General features: G+C 35.2%; 2 protein-coding genes across 14 annotated transcripts; both read left to right on the forward strand.

Annotated features, from left to right (window-relative positions):
• The first annotated feature begins 5,099 nt into the window (after positions 1–5,099).
• On the forward strand, positions 5,100–15,435 carry LOC110858986. Of its 13 annotated transcripts, none has more exons than XR_004836898.1 (5): positions 5,100–5,245; positions 5,321–5,509; positions 7,186–7,316; positions 7,512–7,663; positions 7,740–8,065. XR_004836898.1 is itself a non-coding variant. In XM_035859032.1 (5 exons), the coding sequence occupies exon 5, from the start codon at positions 8,739–8,741 to the stop codon at positions 15,399–15,401; it is 6,663 nt and encodes a 2,220-aa protein (XP_035714925.1). In that variant the 5' UTR covers positions 5,100–5,245; positions 5,303–5,509; positions 7,186–7,216; positions 8,369–8,427; positions 8,693–8,738; the 3' UTR covers positions 15,402–15,435. The 13 variants fall into 13 exon arrangements, 4 of the variants coding, with proteins under 4 accessions (XP_035714925.1, XP_035714923.1, XP_035714924.1 ...); XR_002548794.2 differs by having other exon boundaries at positions 7,186–7,216; XR_004836900.1 differs by having other exon boundaries at positions 5,321–5,457; positions 7,186–7,216.
• On the forward strand, positions 15,372–20,778 carry LOC110858933. Its single transcript, XM_022107815.2, has one exon. The coding sequence runs from the start codon at positions 15,507–15,509 to the stop codon at positions 20,139–20,141; it is 4,635 nt and encodes a 1,544-aa protein (XP_021963507.2). The 5' UTR covers positions 15,372–15,506; the 3' UTR covers positions 20,142–20,778.
• Positions 20,779–24,545: the final 3,767 nt, after the last annotated feature.

The raw sequence follows: 24,545 nt of genomic DNA on the forward strand, positions 1-24,545 counted from the left end.
TAGATATTTAACGTAAAATAAACTGTCAATATTGCATAGAATTGGCAGTCATATTCATGCAATTTAGCCTCAAGAATATTGCGTAGAAATAACCGTCAAATTAATGCAATTTATAGCATAGAATATTGCGCAAAAGAAACGAATAATTTGATGCAAAACTTGCAGTTAAACTCCATGCAATTACTGCAGTCAAATAACACGAATTATTAATTTTTATCAAAATCATTTATTTCATAACAAAAATTATATTGTTACATTATACAAGGGAATGCAAATGTTTTCATCTATTTTATCCGACGGGAGTAACCAACATTTCTTATCAATATCATTAATACCTATTATGGTTACGCTATTTGATAATTTGCTAACTTTAATTATTCCTAAAATTTTACTTTCACACGGACAAGTGAACAAGTTGTCCGAGTGTTTGAATTTTCTACAATTTATATGTTTTTTATCTTTACTTATACTACTTATAACAACTACTTTCCCATCCTTTAATATAAAACAATGATCCTTTCCGTTCGATTTTATAATACAGTGTCTATTTAAATTCACAGGGGACTGGTACTTATGATTTTCTCTCTCAGCAGTGCGATTCACAGTTTGCTCAAAAGGTTTATAGTGAGCTCCTAGGGAGCGCTTTATTACTTGCATATTATTTTCGAAATCGAAAGCACTAAAAGAATCTAACGGGCCATGCTTTAAAGCGTCATCACTAATATGTATAAGAGAATGCATATTATATGATAAGAACTCTTCTTCATATAAATTGGGAACATTTTTAACAAACTTCAATAAAAGCTGTCGTGCATAATCGTTCCAATTATTTGCTTGCGCCTTGGTAGTTATAAGAATCGTGACTGCTACGCAAAGATTTAAAAAATGTGTATACTTTTTCGGCGACAATAATCCTTTTAAAGCGACGGGTCCTGTATAAAGAAGAAAAGTTCTAAACTCTGTCGCTTTCCACATATCTAACTCTTTTACTGACCTCGGCTTACGACAAAATTCTTTAGGGCAACTATGCGAAAATAATACTAATTTACTTGATAAAGTTGAAATATCACGAGAAGATAATTTAAATGGCAATGGACCTTTTACCCAACTTCTTAATAGTTTTCTAACCACACCTAAGCAAATGAGGTGCATGTAGTCAAGAGGAACCGAAGAAATCATCAAAATTTTAAGCTCCGTAAACGGGGAAATGCCTACATGGTGGTGTTTATCTTTTTGAACATAAAAATCTTGATCTGTCCTAAGTGGACTGAAATGTTCTGAAAATTACACGTCCCTTCCAGAAACCTGGATCTATACATTTCTCGCATCCATTGTATGCATTATGACTTTTACATTGCTTTAAAAAACTCCTGGCTGGCGCATCAGCTATTATTTTTGAAACCTTACAAAATATTTTCAAATTATTGTAACTAATCCCAAATCGCAAACTTTTTAACTCTGCTATCAAATCCATCAAGTATTCGTCAATACTTTCTGGTTTTGTCTTGCCATCAAATAAACCCACGACAAATACGCCGTACGTACTTTCTTCACACTTTGCTTGAATTGGCCAAAACTGGTTACTGTTACTCTTAGAAATGGGCAATCCATCAAAACTAAATATAAGGTTTAATTTAATTTCGCTACCAGAAGCAAGAATACAATTGGAATCTATTTGCCGTTTTATATTTTGAATAACATCAAAATGTGCATATTGACCCTGACCGATAGTTTTCATAGAGTATTTAATTGAGTTTTTAAGCAATGTCCTACTATCCAATGGAAGAAATCTAAATTCTTGATAAAAGTTAAATATGCGTAGAAGATCGTTTAAAGCTACTCCCGTTATGTTATGTCGAAGCGACCAGTCCCTCAAGTCCCGTGTTAAATCTAAATTATTTTCTACTACACCATTGTCGCTTAGTGAATCGGAAACTAATGGCTCGTCACTATTATGGATAACATTACTGCTTCTATCATTATTGCTAATATTACTACCTGAATCGCTATCCTCAACGACTGAATCACATATATCTAAATTTACAAGATTATTACTAATAGCAGGTATGTTTTTTGCACGAGTGAGATTCTCTCTAACCCGTTTTGCAATTATTCGCCTAATGTTTCTCGGTGATTTTCCATCTCGATCCATGATTATGATGCAATTCCCGAGGGAGCGTCGTCGTTGCACCTACTTTTTGAAGAACGAAACCAATTCATTGCTGCAGTTTGAATTATATCATCGGTGGGAATACGGCCGCTGGGATTTTTGGGATCGGGAACGGACTCAACCGTAAAGACGTTTCGCACGGTTTCTGAAATTTGCAATCCAATTAAACATTAAATAGAGACCAACAATTAGAAAATTTTCTTCATTTTAGAATATATTTTAGCACCTTTTACGACTTCCAATAGTTTTAGGTTTTTCATCGATGTCTTGTTTCCTTTACCCGTAAAATTAATTCGCCTGCCAAATTCATTCGTAAATAATTTTTTCAAGATTTTTCTAGTGCTCGCCTCGATCTGTGTCGCAGTTGAAAATGCCAAATATTCAACCTAAAAAACATTAAGGTTTAATTATGCATGTAAAATATCTCGATTAAATCGTACCAGTAATTCGCGATTTGAATCCACCTCGAGCCAAGATTCAAACTCCGCCAGTGCTACCTCGTTGTCGAGGGGTAATTTTGGAATGGCACTGAAATTGGGAGCCTTCCTACCATCCGGCCTTTGTTTCACATTAATCAGTAAAGCCTTAATGTCTTTAATGTCTTCAGCCTGCTTTTCCAACAAAGTTAGCACACTTTGCGTTGTCCCTGCAACGTGATTACAAAGCGTTAACATAATACATCAATTTTAATAAAATTATTTTGCTTGTACTAACTTGAAATCAACAGCCGTAAATCATTTAACTCCTGCGAAGAGGTGTCTCCAGTTTCAACTTGATTTCCTACTTGTAGATTGCTTTGCTCTTCAGTTTCGGGAATTATTTCAGGAATGCTCAATGGTTGGTCTAAAAAGCATCACCATAATGATTAGTATAAAATATTTGTGGCAGTATTATAAGCCTACCCAGCTCCAAATTATCCAGAAGTGAGCCAGACGGAGGACTGTTTTTGTTCGCGTGGCTATCCTCCTCATCGGATGAAGACGTTACATCCCCTCGTGTGCTGCTGGGCTGAATATCGGGAATTATCTTCTTGCTCCTTAATCTGCTTTCTGGTTCTGTTTCACTTTCCAAGTTGGAAGTGTCCTCGGCTACTTGAAGTTTTTTTGTCGCAACTTCATAATCATCTAAAATAATGATATTTGTTAGTAAATGTAAAATAATTGGAATGACTTCTCATAATTTGAATTAAATAGCTATTTACCGTAATTCCCAATAATCCTGGCGTAGCTAACTCTTCCCCACTTGACATCAGGAATAGCAGTGCCCTTTTTTATCAAATTTCTAATACTTGGCCCAGAGTTTGGTGGCCAGAGACAAACTTTCTCTGCGGGGATAACCCAGTGACTTGTATTTATGGCACTGAATTGTATTTATCAGGGGGGAATGCAATTATGTAATATTTTTTGGCGACATTGAGACAACAGATAAATTAACAGGGAATTAAATTAACAGGGAATTTACGAGACTGCGAGGGTGGGAGAGAAAAGGAAATACCACGCTTCTCTTAGATTCAAACTCTCGCGCGTTGCCTGTCTCTTCGCACCCACCATTCATTGCGTATAAATTGCATGATTTTAACGCCTCATGTAATGTGGGTATTGACGAGATATTGGTGCGGTATTTTTACGCAATATCTCAGCACGTTTGGGTGCAATAATTTTTCAACCATAGGTTACAGTTTTTTAATGCAAATTTAGCGTGTCTCACGGTGCACACCAAACTTAGCACAAAATTTATGCAATAATCACGCCTTTTTTTGTTTGTTAAAAATTTTCACCATGGATGCGTTACTTTGACGCAAAAGTAATAATTTTTGTTGATCGGGATATGTAAGTCTTATCTTATCTCTGTGTCAATACATACATACATATGCAGAGGTTTTCAATTACTTAAACGTTTATATTGTACAAAATGAACACATTTTTATACCGAACCTAAATGCAAATTATGAACATCAAGGAATCATTTAATTTTTATTCCCATCTTTTGCCGCAATATGTATGTCAAAAATGAATCCATATTAAAATTAGTTTTCTACTCAAACTGAAATTAACGTGACAATAACAAGAATTCCACCACAATTAATTTCAAAATCGCTAACACACCACACAGTAGTTTGGTCAAAATATTTATTCTCATTATTTAGTAAACTTACTAATATTATAGAGTAGCAATAATGTAAACCGGAATTTCGAAAGACAAAAAAATTGATTTTGCTATATAAGATTTGCAGTTTGTATAGGTGATTTTTGTGAGTGCAGCGGTACCAATAATTTGGTTCAACTCCGCCCCTTTCCCCAGGGGGAGGGGCCCAAAGTAGCAAAAACTGCAAACGGGGATATGAATTTCTCTGTCATGGAAAAAGATATGGAAATGCCACTTTCACCAAAGGATTCCTAATTTTTTTCTCTACAATCCGAATCGAGCGTTTTTGGAAATTCGAGGAAAAAATTTCAAAAAATTTGGATGAAAATTTGGGCTCTCACGTCACCACATGAGTATGGTATCGTTAGAAAGCTCTCGGCAAGTGGATTAAGAATATACATATATATATATTTGGGGGTCTAGGACCACCCCCTGATGTTTTTGCGACAGAGGAAATTTATTTAGCAAGGATACGAATGGGCCGTTGGAAAGACATTTTTTTTATCATATCTATTTACATGTACCACTTAATCCAAACTTACTTATCAGGTTATTTTTTCAACAAGCATGTTTTACATCCTAATCCTCCACACACAACGAGTCTGGAGTATGTAAATTTGCAAATTCAGTTAACACTAAATCCCATCCTGTATAAGGAGATAATATGTACAAGGGAATGACTGGATGAGTTATTGCCAATGACTCATTGGCATCATCTCTTCACTCCAAACCCCTTAAGCAATCTCTCGTACATAGTTCAACTCTTTTATTGAGGCCATCACACTTCCATTCGTTGCCAGGAGTAACGTATCATTCTCTCTCCATCCTGCTCAACGGTCACAATTTTCCACACACTCACAAGTTTTCAATACACCACCCTCTCTAAATCATTTTAAAACATTTATCATACCTAGGAATGAACAATTAAAGGTAGAAATTCAACATTTTTATCGCAATTTTACTTAATTAATTTGTAATTGTAATTAGTTAGTATTGTGTATGTAGGGATTAAACTTGGTTTGAACTGGCTTAATCTTCTCCAAGACGATAATCACCCCCTCTAATCACAGAGGGCTTCCACAAAGTGGAATTATCCCCTCGCTATCCGAAATCTGTAGAATTACAACCCTTCAGGATACAAGGTACATATGTACGTGATTCATCCTAGAATCCAGATTCGCAATGATATCCTAGGTAAAATTTTCGAATTTCTTTCACGAATCAATTTACCCTAGTCAATATATTTGCATTGACTTTTCCTGGCTCATGAGAATTATCAATGAGCTAGTTGGTGTTATGGATTTTTGACATACAAATAAACCGTCGCAAACGCACATACGGAAGTAGCTTCAGACGTACTTCATCTCAACCACTCCCACCACAACTCGGGAACACTTAATTTCACTCTTTTTCATCTATAGATTAATTTTTTGAAAAAATCTCATTTTGCCCCGACCACACCCCCTGGCGACGAGGGGGTGTGGCACAACTCGGGAACACTTAATTTCACTCTATTTCATCTATAGACTAATTTTTTGTAAAAATCTCATTTTGCTCCGACCACACCCCCTGGCGACGAGGGGGTGTGGGACAACTCGGGAACACTTAATTTAGCTCAATTTCGTCCATAGATTAAATTGCACTAAAAATCAGGGGGGGGGGGTGGTCCGGTTGCACCCAAAAGTTGATAGGATCCTCCCCCTGGGGTCTTATGTATGATGGCAAAAACCGATTTCGATTGTCTTTATCCGTTCTCTCGTTATCCTGCTGACGGACGGACGGACAGACAGACAGACAGACAGACAGACAGACAGACAGACAGACAGACGGACAAAGTCTTCACATAAAGTAGCTGAAGCTACTTAATAAAGAATTAACATTATGTAGGATTCAACATGCTATTCTGTCCATGTCCAAATGGGATTTAGACTGACATTTTCTTATCACTTGTCAAGTGGCAAATGTAGATAATTCATTTATGGTGAAAATTTTATAGGTGGATTAATAGACTGTATGTATGTACATACGTCTCGTATCTCACGTCTCGTAATATGTACAAAATTATGAACATAATACATATGTACATAGCATCTTAACCTAACCGAACCTCGAGAGTGATTTTATCGTGAAGAAGTATGTACTTCATAATATTAAAGTGCACAAATCTGCTGTCCCTCAAATCGAACATCAATCCTGTGTTTATTGTTGTTACTGTGAACTTGGTAGACACTTGAATAAAGCTTAATCAATCAATCAATCAATCAATCAATCAATCAATCAATCCATCTATAAACTTGTTTTTATACAAATGAATTATCCACATTTGCCACTTGACAGGTTATAAGAAAATGCCAGTCTAAATCGCATTTGGACATGGACAGGACAGCATATTGAATCATAATGCTAATTCTTTATTTGTAGAGTGGTGTGATGTGCAAACTAAAACACCATCCAGCTCAATGATAATTCTCATAAGCCAGGAAAAGTCAATATGAACGTATTGTAAATTGCCATATGTTCAGACCAACTGACTCATTTGGTAAATTTGAATGTTTATGAGTTTATAAGAGGAGTGTACTCATGAACTAATACAAGCACTGGCTCACATAAGCACCTAATGTTTTTCAAGTAAACAGGTTGTAAAACATTTACCTTTTTTGATAACTAAATGAAGTATTTCGGAGTATGCATTTGTGCTCAAAGGTTAATGTCTTACTAAAGTGGGATAAATTTGCTATTTCAGAATTTTTTTGGTAATATTTTTGATTAATATTAATATATCAGGAATTACTTGCAAATATTTGAAACTGACCATGGTTCATAAATTTGTATATAATAAGTTTAAGATGCAAATTTTATAAAAATTTCAGGAGTGAAGATAGAAAACCAATACTCGACTTTGTAAATGATACACTCTAAACAAAGTTGAGCAAAGCTGGTTGAGTAAAATGAAGTTGATCAAATTTTTGTCAACGTTGGACAAAATTTATACTTCTAAAGCGTAAAATTTACACATTAAAGTTGTGTAAAGCAAGTTTTACTCAACATTGAACAAAATTTGACTTTTTTTCTGATTAAATATAAAATTAATCAATGTTGGGCGATAAATGCACAACAAGTTGACTAACTTTTACTCAACACGTTGATTAATTTTTACTCAACGCGTTGAGTAAAATCAACTTCGCCTATTTATCAGCCACACGAACGCTGTCAGTTGGTTACAGCAAGTTTAAAAAGAAGCAGCAGTAAATTTATTCGATCATCATTAGTCAATATTTAAAATGGCCCGACGACTTGAAAAATCTCTTAAAATAACCGGTGGAGTCCAATCTGCAGATAAGTTAAAAGGTAAGGTGATTTTTATTTATTTTTTTAACTATAGTTATAAAATAAAATATTTATTTGTGCTTATTTTTTTTTGCAGGGAACGATGACGACGACAGTTTTTTTAATTTGCTGGACGGTGCCGCTGGTTTACCATAAGAACACGGTTGCTGAAATGATTTCATCAGTTGCCCACACATTTAAATTAATTACAACCAGAGAGGTTAGTAAATAGATAAGGGCTTCGTCAGATTATCTCTAAAAATTATACTTGTATGTATGTATGTATGTATGTATGTACATAATTAGTATTTGGAAGTAATATCCCAGTATCTTTATGATAATTAATTGTTTTGTACTTATGTAGAATTTATAAAATGTAAAACGAGTACAATAATAATAAATAATGAATTTTAAGAAGGTAAAGAATGTATTTTAATCAGCATAAAAAGCAACCTTTGGTCAACCAAAGAGTAAATTTTAATCACTTATTGATGATTTTTTAACTGCAAGTTGAGTAAAAATTCAACAACTTGTTGAGTTAAAATTCCACAACTTGCTGAGTAAAAATTCCACAACTTGCTGAGTAAAAATTCCACAACTTGCTGAGCAAAAGTTACTCAACGAAGTTGAGTAAAATTTAACCAACGGTTGTGTCATCCTCTTTTTTACTCAACCTTGGACAAAATTTTACACAACCTTGTAGAAATTTTCTACAACTTTGTTTAGAGTGTACAGAAAACGGAACTTGTTCGTGACCTTGAAAGAAAAGGAACCTACATATAAACGTATGTTAGAAATGCATCAAGATCATATTCTTTATTTTTATTTTTATTTTGGCTGTACACAAAATAAACCAATCAGTATCCGCGGAACACTGATAACACACTCTGTGTGGACATTTAGTCTCGGTTTTCGAGGTTCCTATAATATTCTAATCCTGATCTAGACCAAACATATCCTACATTGAAAATATCCTCACCGCTCCTACGGCCACTGATTTTGATATTTTTTAGTAAACCTCTTATGAAATCTGGATTATTTGTATTTTAGGCCCAACCGAAGTAACCAGTGTCAAGTTTCCTTATCAACAATCACCATGGATCCTCTCTCGCGGGAAATTTTTTCTCTATCCAAATCATACAACGGATCGCAGGCCCGGAGCAGACTTCAGGATATCTTTGAAAATCTTCGCGCCTCAAAAATGAGTCAGGTCCAGTTCATCACGACTAATTTTAAAACTCTCATTCGAATATCTCGGTTATTTGGCGTTCCTTTTGAAGTATTTATTTCCATGCTAGAAACAGTAATTAGTACAATTACCTATGAAGAGTACGATGAGAACATACCTACTTTGCTACAAATTTTGTCCGCTTTAAACTATAACGTAAAACATTTGGACACTAAATTTAATGACACGGAGAATTCCGTGTTAGCAGAAAAGATTAGACTTTTAGAAAAACTGTTATTATCCTCCTCTCTACGGCCTGCCGTACAGAAAGTGCTTTCAGAATTAGTAAAGGGCTATTTAGACTTTTTAAAAGCTTTAGAACGTCCTTCAAATTTGACGGTTGAGGAAATCCAAAATTTAAACATTTCTAATGTCACAAAACAAGAATTGCTGAAATTCATTGGAGCCATTGATAGTAGCGAGTTTATCGTCGATTTCGATGATTACGTTACTTCAGCTAAATTTCCACAAAGCACATTGCAAGTTTTTCAATACGAGGAGGAAAAAACACAAGTTGATACTGCTCTTTTAGCAGAAATGGATTACAAAGACATTTTCTATCACGTGGAAAGTAGTAATTCACAATTGGAGTCGGCTCCCCCATTAGAACCCACAACGGGAAGTGGGAGGGGTCTATTTGATAAAGTTTTTACTCAAATTCTTATGCCAAGCATTCTCTTACAACGGGCTGAAACTCGCTGCCTAAATTTATCTGAGCTTCAGGAGGTAGAACAGTGTCTGAAACGTTCGGTATCTGGAAATTTATTATCTCCTTTGAATCCACAAATAGCATTACAAACTCTAACTGTTGCTTCAAAAAAGCAGCTTTTTCCTACTGAAACAATAGATGTACTTTTTGCTGCTTTAAATAATGAATATTGTCAAGCTCCATGTCTCAAAATAATTAAACATTATCACGCCCATGATAAAATTGAATGGACGGACAAGAATTTAAATATATTGAAAGGATTAGTAATCGATGACCACGAAATTATTGGAGACTATGCTTACCTTTTGCTAGAACACGATTCCATTAGTCCCGAATATTTATGTCACGCAGTCATCACTTGCTTCAGCCATAATGTTGTGAACGGTTTTGAGTCGGGAAAATTGGAGGAAGCCTTCCTAAAAATTGTTAGGAATGAAAGGAATGACATTGTCAATAGTAAAATTAGCGAAATTATTAAGTGCCTACACTCACTAAGTTTTCACATCCAGCTACGAAGAATTTCGGCAAGAGCTTTAATATCTTTTCTTGAAAATAAGCAATCGCCTAAATTATATTCGGTTTGGCCAGAAAATTTAATGAACATGACTAAACAAACTGAAGATGTTGAGCTATCAGAATTGCTAAATATTTTTATAATATTAATAATTGACCAACAACAACCTACAACTAATACTGGTCTTGACCATCTTGTACGGTCTGTAACACGAGAAAAAGAACTCTTTTCGTCAAAACTTTTGGTCTATTTGGCATATGTCAGGAAAAATGAAATCATTCCGAATTTGTCTTCTTTAATTCCTTTCCTTACTAGTGATAGAGTAGTTCAAAAAAACAATACGCGCCATATTCAAAATACTTCTGATACCGTAACTCTAAGCATGTCACTATCCTTACTGGCCGCAACTGTTATTTGCCAATCAGGGAAAGCATACGAGGACGCAAGCGAAAATCAACGGATTAACGTTGGGCTCACCATAGATCATGTCGAGTCTATATTAAAATTTGTTTCCAGTAAAGGTCGGGAACATTTGGATTCTAAAATTTTGCTGTCTAGGTCCATCAAACAAATCGTACTTATGGCAAATGCACCGCTTGATAAATTAATATACTTGAAATTGCAATCCTTCATAACCCGTGCAGACTGTCATAATGAAATTAGGATAGAATTGATCCATATTTTCCTAGACTTGTTACAAAGTCAAGAAAACATTCCGGAATCCATATTTCAATTCTTACCCGATTTGCTAAACTATGTTTCCACGACTGATGTTGTTTTTAAAATCATTCAAATCCTTAAAACATCGGTGATCTTCAACTTGGAAAATAAAATAAACTCGACATTTTCAGAAACCCATTTTCCCTTAATTGAAATCGGATTGTCAAGTCCGCTACTAGACTTGAGAAAAATATCACTTGAACTTGTACACGAATACCATAGACAAAAGCAATTTGTGCCATTATCAAGGAAAATTGTTTCATTTATTGAAACCAATTTCTTATCAAGTGATAAAGATTTGCAAGATGTAGTTTTATCCGTAATGCACAAAGTTGTGCAGAACAAAGTTGTTCTTTCTGAGGAATGTGTATATGGCATTCATAATTTCCGATTTATGGAGGGTTGTCCTTATGCTGTTTATGAATTGCATGAAATCCTCTGTAAAATTAATGAGAACCAACATCTCCCGGACAATATATTTTTGTCAGTGGAGATGGATCGCGCAGTTGATATTCTTAGAGATGCGAAGTATGACACAGAATCGAACGGTTGCTTAGACTTTTTAATGCAATCAATTGAATCAGGCTATTCCGTGACTTTGTACTTTTTTACTTCAATTTGTCCCATTTTAGAAAGGCAATCACCTTCAAAAAAAATCAAATGGTATCAAATTTTAAACAAAATTGCGAAGAATTCGCAAAAATTTCCTGTCAAGATTATTGCAGCTTTAGAAACAACAATTAATCCTGACAATGTGGATTGTATGGCAGACTTATTTACAGAGATAGTTGAGCACACCAATTATCAATTTTCAGAGAAGACATGTAACAATTTTGCAAATTATTTTTCAGACTGTGCTGAGCAACAAAAAAATCACATTGCCCAATTTCTTCTTGTAAATTCTATTCAGACGCGAACCTCAGTGTCGAATGAAGTGCTTTCCTACCTATTTGATTGCGCACCTGAAAATTTGTTCCTAATTTTTGCATATCTTGAAAATATTTGCGAATTTACGGATCTGATTGACAGTAAAAAGGTGATCGATTTTTTGCTAAAATTGCAAAACCCAACTGAATTTTCAAACGGTTTTGTTCATAGTGTTGAACTTCTATGTAAGAAAGGAATAGTTTTACGAAAAGAAATTGTTGATCGACTTTATCAAATATTTAGCGATACTTCCGTTAACCATTTGACAAAATTTGGCATCATTAAAATATATGACAAATATAAAATCGTAGATCCCAGGATCCCTTCAAACTTAATGTCCTGTCATCAAAATGTTTCTAAAATTTTCGACATCTCCAAAACCCCGAGAGATGACTTGCAGTCATTATTAGATGGAATTGAATTCAATACCGAGCCAATTCCTGAATTTGAGTGGCAGCGTATAATATCTTGTTGTGTTGATGCTAGTGTACCAATAAATGCATTGGTGTTTGCGATAACGCAAAAAATGATTTTTTACGGTTGTGCCCTACCCAATGAATTACTTGACACAATTTACAATTATGAAATTGACCCAGATTTAAGAAATAATTTTTTTACCCAGTGTGACAAATGTATTATTAATATTTCGCCTCATATTAATATTAAAGAAGATAAAGTCTCGTCTGGGGAACGATTTTCCGATCAGTCACCAAACAATTTGGTTTGCGAATCTGAATTACAACAGATTTTAGAAAGATTAAAAGCAGGAAATTATAATGACAAGTTTTGCCAAGTCGATTTAAGTAAAGTATTAAGCCAAAAATGTCACCATCCTCAACTTGTATCGCAGATTTTATCTTATCTCATCATCCTAAAAAGGTGCCGTGTAAATACGGAGGTCGAAAAAACAATTGAGGATTTCTTTTTTAACGAAAAAGTGCAAATTACAAAATCTCTGCTGCTTTGCTACAAATTCATGATTAGAGAAAACTTTTGTCTTAAAGTAGACCAGGTACTTAAAAAAATAATGGTTAAAAGCCGCAAGTCTCAATGCCCTCTGGAAACGGTTGAATGTATACTAGAAGCGGAAAAGAATGGTTTGGTATTACCAGATAATGCAAAATCCTTTTTTACCCGACAAAACAATTTATGCGAAAAAATAAATTTTACAAAATTTTACAAAAACAACTTAGAAAACGATGTGATGATAAAGGTAAATGAAAACTCGGTTTGGAAGCTGATCTTCAAATGTGTTTGCAAGCAAGACATCACACAAGAAGAAGTTACCGCAGTTTTTAACTTATTTGCACTCCATCTCGCAGAGATGGATGGTACTCGGTCTGAAAAACTCGTAGAAATTTGGACCTCCGTTAAGGATTATGTCGACGTGGCAGAATTTCTTCCAGATTTATTTTATTTCGAAAAGAAACATAGGCTGGGGTTCGACATAATTTTTACTTATTTAACCGTGATTTCAATGTTTCCAGAAGTTCAGGCAGAAATTTCCCATTTTCTTACATTTTCTGATAACAAAGGTCAAATTAATCAAAAAATTGTTTCCTGCATGTGGCTTGCTTTTGTAAAGAAATTAAGTGGAAACAATGAGTGTACTACTTCACAAGAAGAACTTGCTTTCAAGTTGCAAGAAATTTTCCCAGATTTTTTACACGCAATCAATTTATGTTCAATTACAGCGGAGGAAAGATCTTCAATTTCAATGTTAAACGAAATTGTTAATTTCATCCATGTTTTCAAAATACAGCCAGACGTGTACATTAAGATTTTAACTGAGAGCAAAACCATCCAGGAATTTTACAACCTTTTAAAAACGGAGAGGATTTTGAGTAGGGTGGAGAATATTGAATATGCAGATATATACAGAAGTTCACTCCTTGAGATAATTAGCGATGGCTTTGATTTTAGACAACTTTCGCAATTTATTTCAATCTTAACCCCAAAAACAAATTGGGAAGCAAAAGCACTTAGAAACGTGATTGAGTTGATAGCTTTCTACAAGTATAAAAATATTGTTTCGCTTGCGAATGATTTAAAAAACAGAAAATCTGAGACTTGGGTTGCACATGCGAATAAAATGATTTGGAGAGACGATGGTGTACAAGTGAAATCTGGGCAAAAAATCGTCGAAGAATATTTTGCAGATTCGAAAAATAAACCAAAACACTTGGAAGGAAATGTCGCAGGACAAAATCAACTTTTAAAAAATCTTGTTAAAAAAAAATTAAACAAAATTCTAGACCAAAATATGACTTCAAGCTTGAAACCTGAATTTGGCCTCATTACAGATTGGACAGAAAACCAGGTTAACTCCTGGGCTACAGATTTTAGAAATCATTGTCATGAGTATCACAACTGTTCAATTACTGAAATTTTATCCGTTATTTACCACGCTAAAAAAATTTCTGAAGGAATTTCTCTCACCATACATCAAACATTTTCGGTCTTAATTTCCATTTTAAATTCCAACACTAAAAATATTTACGAAATAGCTACAGGAGCCGGCAAAACTGCAATAATTAGTTGTGTCGCAGCATTTCATGCTTTGCACATGCGCACCGTAGACATTTATACGTCAAGCCTGGAACTAGCTCAAAGAGATATGAGACTCCATGAGAAGTTTCTTGAAATCCTTGACATAACTGTTAGCTGCAACGTGGATAGTTTTCCTTACTCGTCCGGAACAAAAAACTGTTACATAAAAAACAAAAAACAAATTGACATCGTCTACGGAACTGTCTCCCAATTTTGCTTTGATTTCATAAGACACAAATATTTTTTCCTTGACACTTTGGGAAACAGAGTAGGAGAAAAGGTAATCCTTGACGAAGCTGATAACCTTCTGATCGATGAGTTTTTAACAACCGCAAAACTTTCTGCTGTCACGCCAGGAATGGATTTATTCAAAACGGTGTACTTTCTCCTTTGGGAAAAGTTTTTGTATCTGCTAAAAATGTGTTTTAAATGCAAAGACGACTATTATCGTATTAAGGAAGGATTCTACCTGGTTAAGAATGATGAAAAATGTTTATTAGTAAATAATGGCCAAGTTTGTGTACCTGATTGGGAACTTTTTTTAAGAACTGCTGGATCCGGAGATATACAAGAAATTGGCATCCTACTTCCAGACGTAGTTGATTGGTTGAAAAATTATCTAGACCAATATTTAAGGTGTTTGCTCCTGAATGAAATAGCCGAAGCTGGCATCTGTGGTGAAAATGAGAGGTTCGTCATCCCCGAATATTTTAAACCCTTTGTTAAAAGACAAATCCCAAACTGGGTGGAGTCTTGCATGGCTGCTAGTTCTTTTAAAAACTTACGTGATTACGTAGTCGAGGAAGATAAAGTGATTCCCGTAGATTACCTAAATACTGGCGATATCCGTAACATGTCGCAATGGGGGAATGGATTGCAACAATTTTTACAAATTGATAACAAAGTTAATCTAGATGCGGAAAGTTTACCGAGTAATTTCCTCTCAGTGCGGGCCTGTCTTAAGAAATATGGCGATAACATAACCGGTTACACGGGTACGATAGGTGGCACAGAAACGCAATCTTTTATGAAAACTGTTTACGGCATTGATTCCATAAAAGTTCCAGAACCTTATAAAAACCGGAGAAAAAAGTTGGAAACTAAGACCTAAGGTAAAAAAGAATGGAGTAATTTCATTAAAAAGTCTTGCAAATTACAGCTAAAATGCGATCGGGGTATTTTAATCATTTGCAAAAGCATATCAGCCGCACAAGAAATGTTTGCAGAATTGCGAAATCATTTCAGTAAATGTAGACATCCTCCAGACATGAAAATTTACACTCGAAACGACAAAAGCGAGCAGTACCAAGTTAAGAAAATTACATCAAATCAAATTATCGTTGCCACAATTGTGGCCGCAAGAGGGACGGATATTTGTGCCAATGATTTAGAAGCTTTTGGAGGAATGCATGTTATCTTAACATTTGAACCGAAAGATATTTCCCGGGGTGAGTTGCAGGTGGAGGGTCGAACAGGAAGGAAAGGTGGGCTTGGTAGTACGCAAAAAGTGTTACATTTAATAGTGAACAATTCAGGACAGGGGGGCACAAATTATTTAGATAATTACTACGCCCGACTTCCACTCCAAATTGCGGCGGATAATATGTTTGAGAATTATTGTAAAAACTTAAGACAAATGCGGGATGAAATAAACTATAGCTATAAGCTATACAAATCTCGTAAACAATCCCGGGACGTAGAAATTCCAATCATTTTCTCCACCATTGAGACACAGTGGGGTTTGTTTTTACACGAAATTGAAAATGAAGCTTATCCCGCAGAAGAAATTGATTCAAAGTTTAAAAATCTTTTGCAAGTTTTAAATTCCTATATAAGAAATCCAATTTCAGAAATTCCTAATATTTTCCATCACATTCAAGTCGGCAATGCATATTTATATGAAAGCGGATGGTTTAAGAATTACACAATTAGAGCCGTTACATCTTACACCTGTGCGCTAAATATTGTTTCGCAGTCAGAAAGACATTTTGCAGCTCCGGCCTACCTGGGTTTGGCACATATAGCGATTCAAACTCGATCCGTGGATTCAGCATTTTACGGATATGATGATAATCGAGACAATTACAAAATCCTAGCTCTAAAATATTTGAATCTTTGCAGCAAATATACAACGAACGAATACCTTCACGTGTCACAATGTCGTTCCATCTCAGAAGGAAAAATAGGGTCAAATTTGTCAGATAAATATCGCACAAGGGAAGAATTGGTTGGGAAATGCTTAACGGAAATTTACTCGGCTAGAGAAATAATTCAAAAGAGTTTAAGACTTTTTAATGTCAGTGCGTTTGACGAAAAAAATAGAAAATTTGTCCATATTACAAAACTACATAGGGGATTGCCAGTGGCGGCGGAAGATGACGTCATCGGGGGGACATTAGCGTTGCAGGATATAAGAAGGCGGGACTTCTCAACATTGACAGGATACCAATGTCCCCCCGACATTTGCCCGGGATTGCACAAACAGGATGCTATAGAATTAGAGGAGTTCTCGAATTATTTAATTTCATTCAGCGATCTAACTGCACATTCTGATCTACGTTGGACGTATGACCAATATGTCGATACAATTAATAATTCTGGTGCTGATAAAATTTCTCTTGGTTTGGAAAACATATCTGTTAAGAACGCCCTTAAGTTATTGCAATGTTACAAGTTTTTCTCAAACCTTGGTAAAAATGAGGCTTCAAAAATTTTGAAGGCTGAATCAAGTCACACCAAATTAAAACTAGTCGTACGAAATATAGATAATCCGAAATTACATGATAAGATAAGTGTTTCAAAGGCAATAACTACAATTTCCCAGCAACCCTTAAATGCATCTTTTGATATTGACATTGAAACCAGTGCAGATATTCGAGACGCAATTTCCGGTTGTAAAACCAAGTTTATTACGGAACCGATGTGTTTCAGCGATGCGGATAAGATTCTTTCGCATAACAATATTACAGTGCTCTCGTTAGAAATTGAAGGATCGACAAATGACTCAAACAGTAATGTTTGGAGGGGACAAACATTGCAATCTTCTTTATGGAGAAATGGGACACTTAAATCCTACCAAGACTATCAGTCCTATTTCATTAAAAGTTCTGACCTGACAGAATTACTTAGTTTTGCAGAGGCAAATAGTGAGGAGAAAATAAAAGTTGAATTTCAAGTAGATTTAACCCGTGAAACGAATGTTGCTTGGCTGGAAGCCTTATCCTGTAGAAACTGTACTTTAAAAATTTGTGAAATTGATTCTAAAAAGTGTCTCACTTATATCAAATTTTTACGAGAAAACAACGCAGAATTTTGTCTAATTCTACAAACGGATTCTTACCATTCATTAGAACTAATAATTGGTAGGGTTAACTTGGAACAAAAGGAAATTTACGTGAAAGAATTCTTAAAATTAGAGCAACTATATATCGGCTCGTACACCTTTCCCAAGCAAATAATCCAAGAATACAAATATCGAGGTTTGAGTCACTTCTTCAGAGTTTACGAAGAAGGTCCTATTCAAGTTCTTAATTCGTGTGCTCTTGGCTCCTTTGCAATTGCACAAATCGGAGCCGGGATTTGTTTTCGTCAAACGTTGTTATTAACTGAAGGATTATTCGATCTAAAAAAACTCGTGTACAATTCCCTTTACTTAAGGGAAGAGATGAATTGGTCCAATTACGCTATCAGCAAGGGGGCTGCAATCGTACTTTATGGAACTTGTAACCTCGTTAAAGCAAGTTGGGCAGCAAAACTCTCAATTGGTTGCGCTAAAGCACCACCCGAGTTATGGAAGATGGTTCTGACTGCAAGTGCACCTTTAATTACAAATTCGGTCAGTGAACTTGCATCAAAATTCATTGTTTCAAAATTTGACCACCACATTTTCACCAATCTTGACACAAGACTAACACAAATATTAAGTGAACCTTGGTTTTCGGAACGTCTAAGTCGAATTTACGCAATTGACGCTGTTTTCGAGGAAAATAACTTACACAATTTTTTCCAAACATTAATCGGGGAATCGCATAACATTAGATACAGTCCCATAGGGAAATTGGTACACCAGTTTTTTGCTCCAATATTATCAAATGTATATACGCAGATACACTTAGGTAATAAATGGGATAACGTAATCCAACTTGTGCTTACAGCGTTACATTTGGTTTTCGGTGGTGTAGACATGTACACGTTTATTGCGAGGATTGAGAATGACGTAATAATAAAAAATCTGGAACTTTACCATGCACGCTATTCAAATAAAGTATACTTGACCTGTAAAGCCTTAAAATGGAACGAGGCTCAAGAACTTGTTGAGAGTCGGAAATATGAGAAAATGGAAGAATTTAGGAAACAGTTAGATGCAGCAGCAGGAAGTTATACTGTTGACAAGATTAGTTTATTTGTAAAAGAACTTTGTTCTGTTCTGGGTAACATGATGCACGAATTATGTTTGGACCAGGTTATACTACCATTATCAACATATGTTTCGAACATAGCTGTACAATCAGCGACGGTCTGTATACTCCAGAAGATGTTAAACCCTTCCGATAGAAATGTATTAGAGGAGAAAAAGCAGATTAACACTGATAAACCTGACAGCACCTTGGCTAAAATGCAGGACTCGAAAGAAGCAAGTGTAGTTTCGAATGACGTGAAAATTTTCCAGGATGAAATTCACCCTGTTGACGCCACGGTAAAGCAAGTTGAGTCTGAACCTCAGCACTCGAAAGCGACAAAAAATTCGAAACGTATAGATGATCCACATTCATCAGGAGAAAAGCCACCAGTTAGTAAACGCAAATCTAAAATTGAAGCCCATTTACCAGAAAAAAACATTAAATTTATTGCACAACCTCCAGCCAAATGTGGGGAAATTTTTTACAATTCGTCAAACCCTTCCGCCCAACTTGTAGATATTTTTTCAAATTTAACTTTAGCCCCTCCAAAACCTTATAAAATCAAACAAATTAATCCAAAGCTTATAACTTATATAAAAACTGGCTACCATGCAGATAAATTCGTTACTTTGACCGCTCATGAAATTGTATATGATCAAGAAATTCCTTCAAAATTCCTTCAAAAAGTTCACGATTCTTTTCGAAATCAGGGCAGAATGTTGGTTTTAGTACACGGTTTTGAAAGCGGACCTGACGCATGGTCGGATGAAGTTAAGGACAAGGTATTTAGCCTGGATAATAATGATCGCGTTATTTGTGCCCTTGATTGGAGTCCAGGGTCCTCATTAGGGTTAACGAATTACCCTCAGGCCGCCAGCAATGTCATCCCAACTGCCGAGTGGCTGGCAACTATTTTACTAAAGCTTTGTAAAAGTGACAAGGACGAGAATAAAATTTACGGAATTGGACATAGTTTAGGTGCTCACTTAATCGGAAAAACGGCTGAAATTTGCATGAAAAATAATTTACCTTTTTCCCGGGTAACCGGACTTGACCCTGCACGGCCGGGCTTTGAGAGGAATCCTCTTATGAACTACAGGTGTGCTCCAATCGTCGATTGTATTCATACCTGTGAATTGTATGGTAGTAAAAATCCCCATGGAACGGTGGATTTTTACCCGAATTTTGGGAAAAATCAGCCAGGCTCGAAACCTAACATAGCTGCTGGAAGCCATAACTTTGCTCACAAGTTTTTTATTCACAGCATTTCTAACCCTGGGAAATTTACAACTTCAAAGGTTTTAAAAGATGTAGACAATAAAGATGTAGAAGATGTAGATGTAAAATATCAGGCGGAGATGGGTTATTTTGCAGATGGGGAAGGAAATTATTGTGGTGAGAATGGGGAAGAAAGCAAGTTTTGGTATTATCTTGATGTTGGCAGCGTGTGAGAAATTTATGAATTCATAGTCTAGATATTGTTTAGTCCAGAAATATGGTTTCAAATGTTTCAAATGCGGTAATATTTAGTGAGAAATTTAATTTTAAGTTTGACAGTTTAATAGTTCAACATCAAATGAAATTGTTATTTATTTTGAATTTGTAGCAACTGTTGTAATACAATTTAATGTTTTATTTTAATTAATCATATAAAACACATGTCAAACTAGTACATGTAATGATTGTAATTGTGATTTTTGGATATAAAAAATAATACCGTAATAAACTTTGTCACCAGTAGTAGCTAAATTTTCAATAAATATGATAATAAAGTTGTTACCGATTAGTGGTAAACCTATTTCCAAATTCTACTGTATTTCCTTCTTCAGTTAATACTAACTTACTACCGATATATGTATGTATGTATATTGAAATTATGACGACTGCAGTTGAGCAATATGTTTGTGGTCGCCGCAGATTATTACTACGTAATGTTTTGACACGTTTACAAATTGTTCAATTATATCCTTGTTTGTAAATCAGTTAGCAATTAACTACCCAACTTATCTTGGCATAATAGGCCTATACAATATTTATAACATGTGCATACATACAATAAAATTTCTTCACTAATGGTCAATGCAAAAATTTGTGTCAAAAGAGTTGTAATGTTGAGGTAATATTATTTGCACACTCAAAATAATTCTGTTACGAATCCATTATGTACTATAGCCAATTATTTCGACAACAAATGAACAATTGTGAATACACTCCGACCAGTAAAGCAAGGACGCCCAACATTTTTAAAATTTCTCAAAGGCCCGTAAAAATATGTAGGTGGGTTTTCGCCATTAAGTACTATGGTGTCTATGACGATTTAAACGATTTAAATTTTATTACAATATTATCCAACGTAGGTTTAAATAATTGACACCTCACTTTAAATAATTTAGCCTGAACTACACAACTTTCTGTCGTGTTGCTGGATGTAAAGGCGAAAACAATTTTTCAATAATTATGGTTAAGAATTCTTTTCTGATATGTTGAAGCCAATACCGTTACGATATAAACATTTGTCGTGGTCGTTACCAACGTTCTGACATTTTCTCTGAGAATAAGTAAACCCCTGTGCTATGCAATTGCAAACCATTTTTGTAACTTTATATTATCACCGGATATCCCTTTAAAGAAGGATGGAAATAACAGACTAATTTTACACACACCTACGCGACTAGTGACACTGTTTCCGGTGGCTTGAACCCAATTCCGGCTTCGGCGAGGGTGGAAAAAACTTCGAAATATTGTCACTGGACGGGTGCAAGTGCCGTAATTTTCGGATGTCATATGGTCATAAATAACTTGTATGTCGCAGTTATTTTCATTATCGAAGTAGTCGTTGAGACGGACAACAGGGTCCAAGATATTGGTGTCTTTTGCTGAGAAATGGGGAAATGTGGCTAAAATCAGGATGCTTTTTACCAAGCTGGGTATCAATTTCGAAGAGTACATAGTAATCTTAGATTATGATGTAATTTGTTTTGTAATTGTTCCAGGCATGTAAAAACACTATTTATTGATTTATTTATTCACATCAAGCTTGATTAACAAAAATCTTGTTACGCTTGACGGCTACAAAACACAAAAAAGTTTTACACAAATTTTTGTCACATGTACAAGAATTTAAGTGAAAAATATAATTGATATTTACTATTGATATCCACTATGTTATCTAAGTTTTGATTGAATTTTCTTGATAAATTAATAGAATCTTGTACTACGTCGATAATATGTACAACGCTTCGTTGTCGAGCATATTTCTGTGTGTGAAGTTAACGTTAACAATTTGTATTTGATTTATCGGACGACATGGTTCTTGTAATAATGCAGATATGTTTATTCCGAGCTTTCGATACTCAATTGTATCATCACTTGTATCATAGCGTTAATAAGAATGTTGTTCAAGGTTATGGTAAAATGGGAAAGGTATGTAAGAAATAGTGTAACACCTACTTTGCCAAACAAAGTAATTCTGTAGAGAATTGTATAATGCTCATGATTTTTCTGTTCAGTTTATTTCCTTATCTGAATTTGTCTCCTTCCGAGTTTTTACATATCTTAACTATGACGCACATGCATTCATTTAACTAATGTAATTATCTGTACTTCATGCAAGCCTCCTACCTTTGTGAATCTGACCAGTTTCTAACATTGTTTTTAGCCGTCAAATTTCTCAGTACTCTGTATTCTTCCAGTTTTCAACCCAAACTCAAGGTTTCTATTTTTGCATTTGACTGGTCATTCACTCTCAAATAAGGTTATAAATATTGGTCGAGAAGTCGACCTCGCTGTCATTCTTTTACCTAAGCTGCTGTGAGTAGCGTCAATCTTTCTCATTTTTATCAAACTTGTAACAATATTTAATTTGCATAAATCCTGACTTGAAGTAACCTTAAACCACAATGTGCAATCGTCTCTGCCTAATTATTCTCAACTTGCCTCAGTTTACAACTACACCCTAATCTCTCATAAAAGTATTCACCTCCACATTGTCATACATACGATCGAACACCACACTTCAAACTCACACAAAAACCACACCCAGTTGGGAAACAACATCCCCAACAAATTCCAAGGACGAACTTTGTCATCGGCACGGCAGGACGTGTAATGTCGAAACCTTGACCGAATAACAAAACTAATTACTTTATATATTAGCATGATCCAAGTTTATGGATCGTTTAATCCAACGAGTCTAAAATGAAACTCAAAAAACCCATTAAAACCTGTAAGTTGTTAAATTTTGATCAAATATTTTTTAGCCACTAAAATATTTTTGCCAATCCTTCCTGAATTTCAATTTTTTTGTATTGTATTTGTAAAAAGTATCCAACACCAAAAACTTAATAAATAGGTGATCATCCACAAAATATTGGGGTCTTATCCGCAAGCTACTTACCGCTATTACACTGCACAAATTTTGACCCCAAATTCATCTACAATTGCACTACAACACTGCCATCATTAATACCAAACGTAGACTATTTTAACCAAAATTTATTATTACCTATCTATGTTGCTGAATACGTAGATACGAGGATTATACATACATAAATATGTACATACATTGTGTCCTAGACTTTAGTACACGCTTCTTATAAATTAAGCTATTTACATACTTACAATATTTTTAAACTTAGTAACTAATTCCCACATCTTCTCAATTAGTTGTGCAATACACGCAGCTCCAAAACCTACTCCAAGTAGGGCAAAATCCATCCACAAATGCCACAACGAGAACGGTACATCTTTCCCAATCGGCACTATCTTCCGGCCACCATTATATTTTAGGATGCCCTCCCGAACATCATGCATACTCGCCGCTTGCATAAACTTTTCCCATCGATTAATCCAATACGAATAAATCCCGGCTTCTTGCAGCCCTACTAAAACATTTCCAAAAACTTGGCCAACTCGATCCCTCGATGAAACCCAACCACACCTAAAATTTACGAGATGCCCATTAGTATTCCTCACTTCCACAAATCTTCCCGTTTGCTTAATCAATCTCGAAAATTCTCTCAAATTTTTAGAATTTTGAAAAGTTATAAATCTCCCAGAAATTTTTATGCGACGAACAAGTCCTTCAAAAGCCAGGGCAAACACCGTCTTACCAAATAAACCGTTACCAAGTATGGCACGAATTGTCTCAATTTGCCTCCTTTTTTCCTTTAAGTGAGGCACTTTGTCAAATAGATTATCCACCGAAATACTAAAGAGATTAGTGTTGGGATTATGAAATGTGTACAATTTAATACTCGGAATATTAAGAAGGCCTCCTAAATTACTTGGCAAACTAAGTGTCACATCTGACATTAAAAACGAGTAAAATATGCTAGTATAAGAATTCATTAATACTATCATCATTCCTGACCACATCGCAATAATGACGGAGCCCAATTTAACCCTGTTTCTTACTTGGTTTTCAAGTATTTCATCCGTCTGTTCAAGCGCGATGGCAAATATCCAAATTATAACTGAACCCAGTTGGGTCCACGATTTTTCAAGTAATTTGCATAATGTTACCGCTAACACGAAACCGCTCGAAAGAAACGTGACCCAAACGTAACCGTCGAAAGGTTTCGTAACCTTAATATCGGACACGAGCTCGGATTTATTGACGAACACGGAGTAAAACAAGCCATCGTGTTTTTGCCCGTGCGGAAAAATATTGAGGGCTAAGTCTTTTCCCGGGGTAGGGTAAAATTTGACGTAATGCAAGAAACCTAAGTGTTTCTTGGTCGGGTCAAATTTTACCAAAGTTACGTTTGTTCTGATCATGAAATAAAATACTAAACACATTTTGTGTTCGTAGGCAGCAAATATTTTGAACTTAAGAACAAATGAGGATGTCATAT

Source organism: Folsomia candida, unplaced genomic scaffold, assembly GCF_002217175.1.
Source record: "Folsomia candida strain VU population unplaced genomic scaffold, ASM221717v1 Fcan01_Sc023, whole genome shotgun sequence".
Classification (NCBI taxonomy): Eukaryota; Metazoa; Arthropoda; class Collembola; order Entomobryomorpha; family Isotomidae; genus Folsomia; species Folsomia candida.

Coding starts and splice junctions, on each gene's coding strand:
- LOC110858933 (XM_022107815.2), top strand. CDS start 15,507: ATGTTTGCAGAATTGCGAAATCATTTCAGTAAATGTAGACATCCTCCA.
- LOC110858986 (XM_035859032.1), top strand. CDS start 8,739: ATGGATCCTCTCTCGCGGGAAATTTTTTCTCTATCCAAATCATACAAC.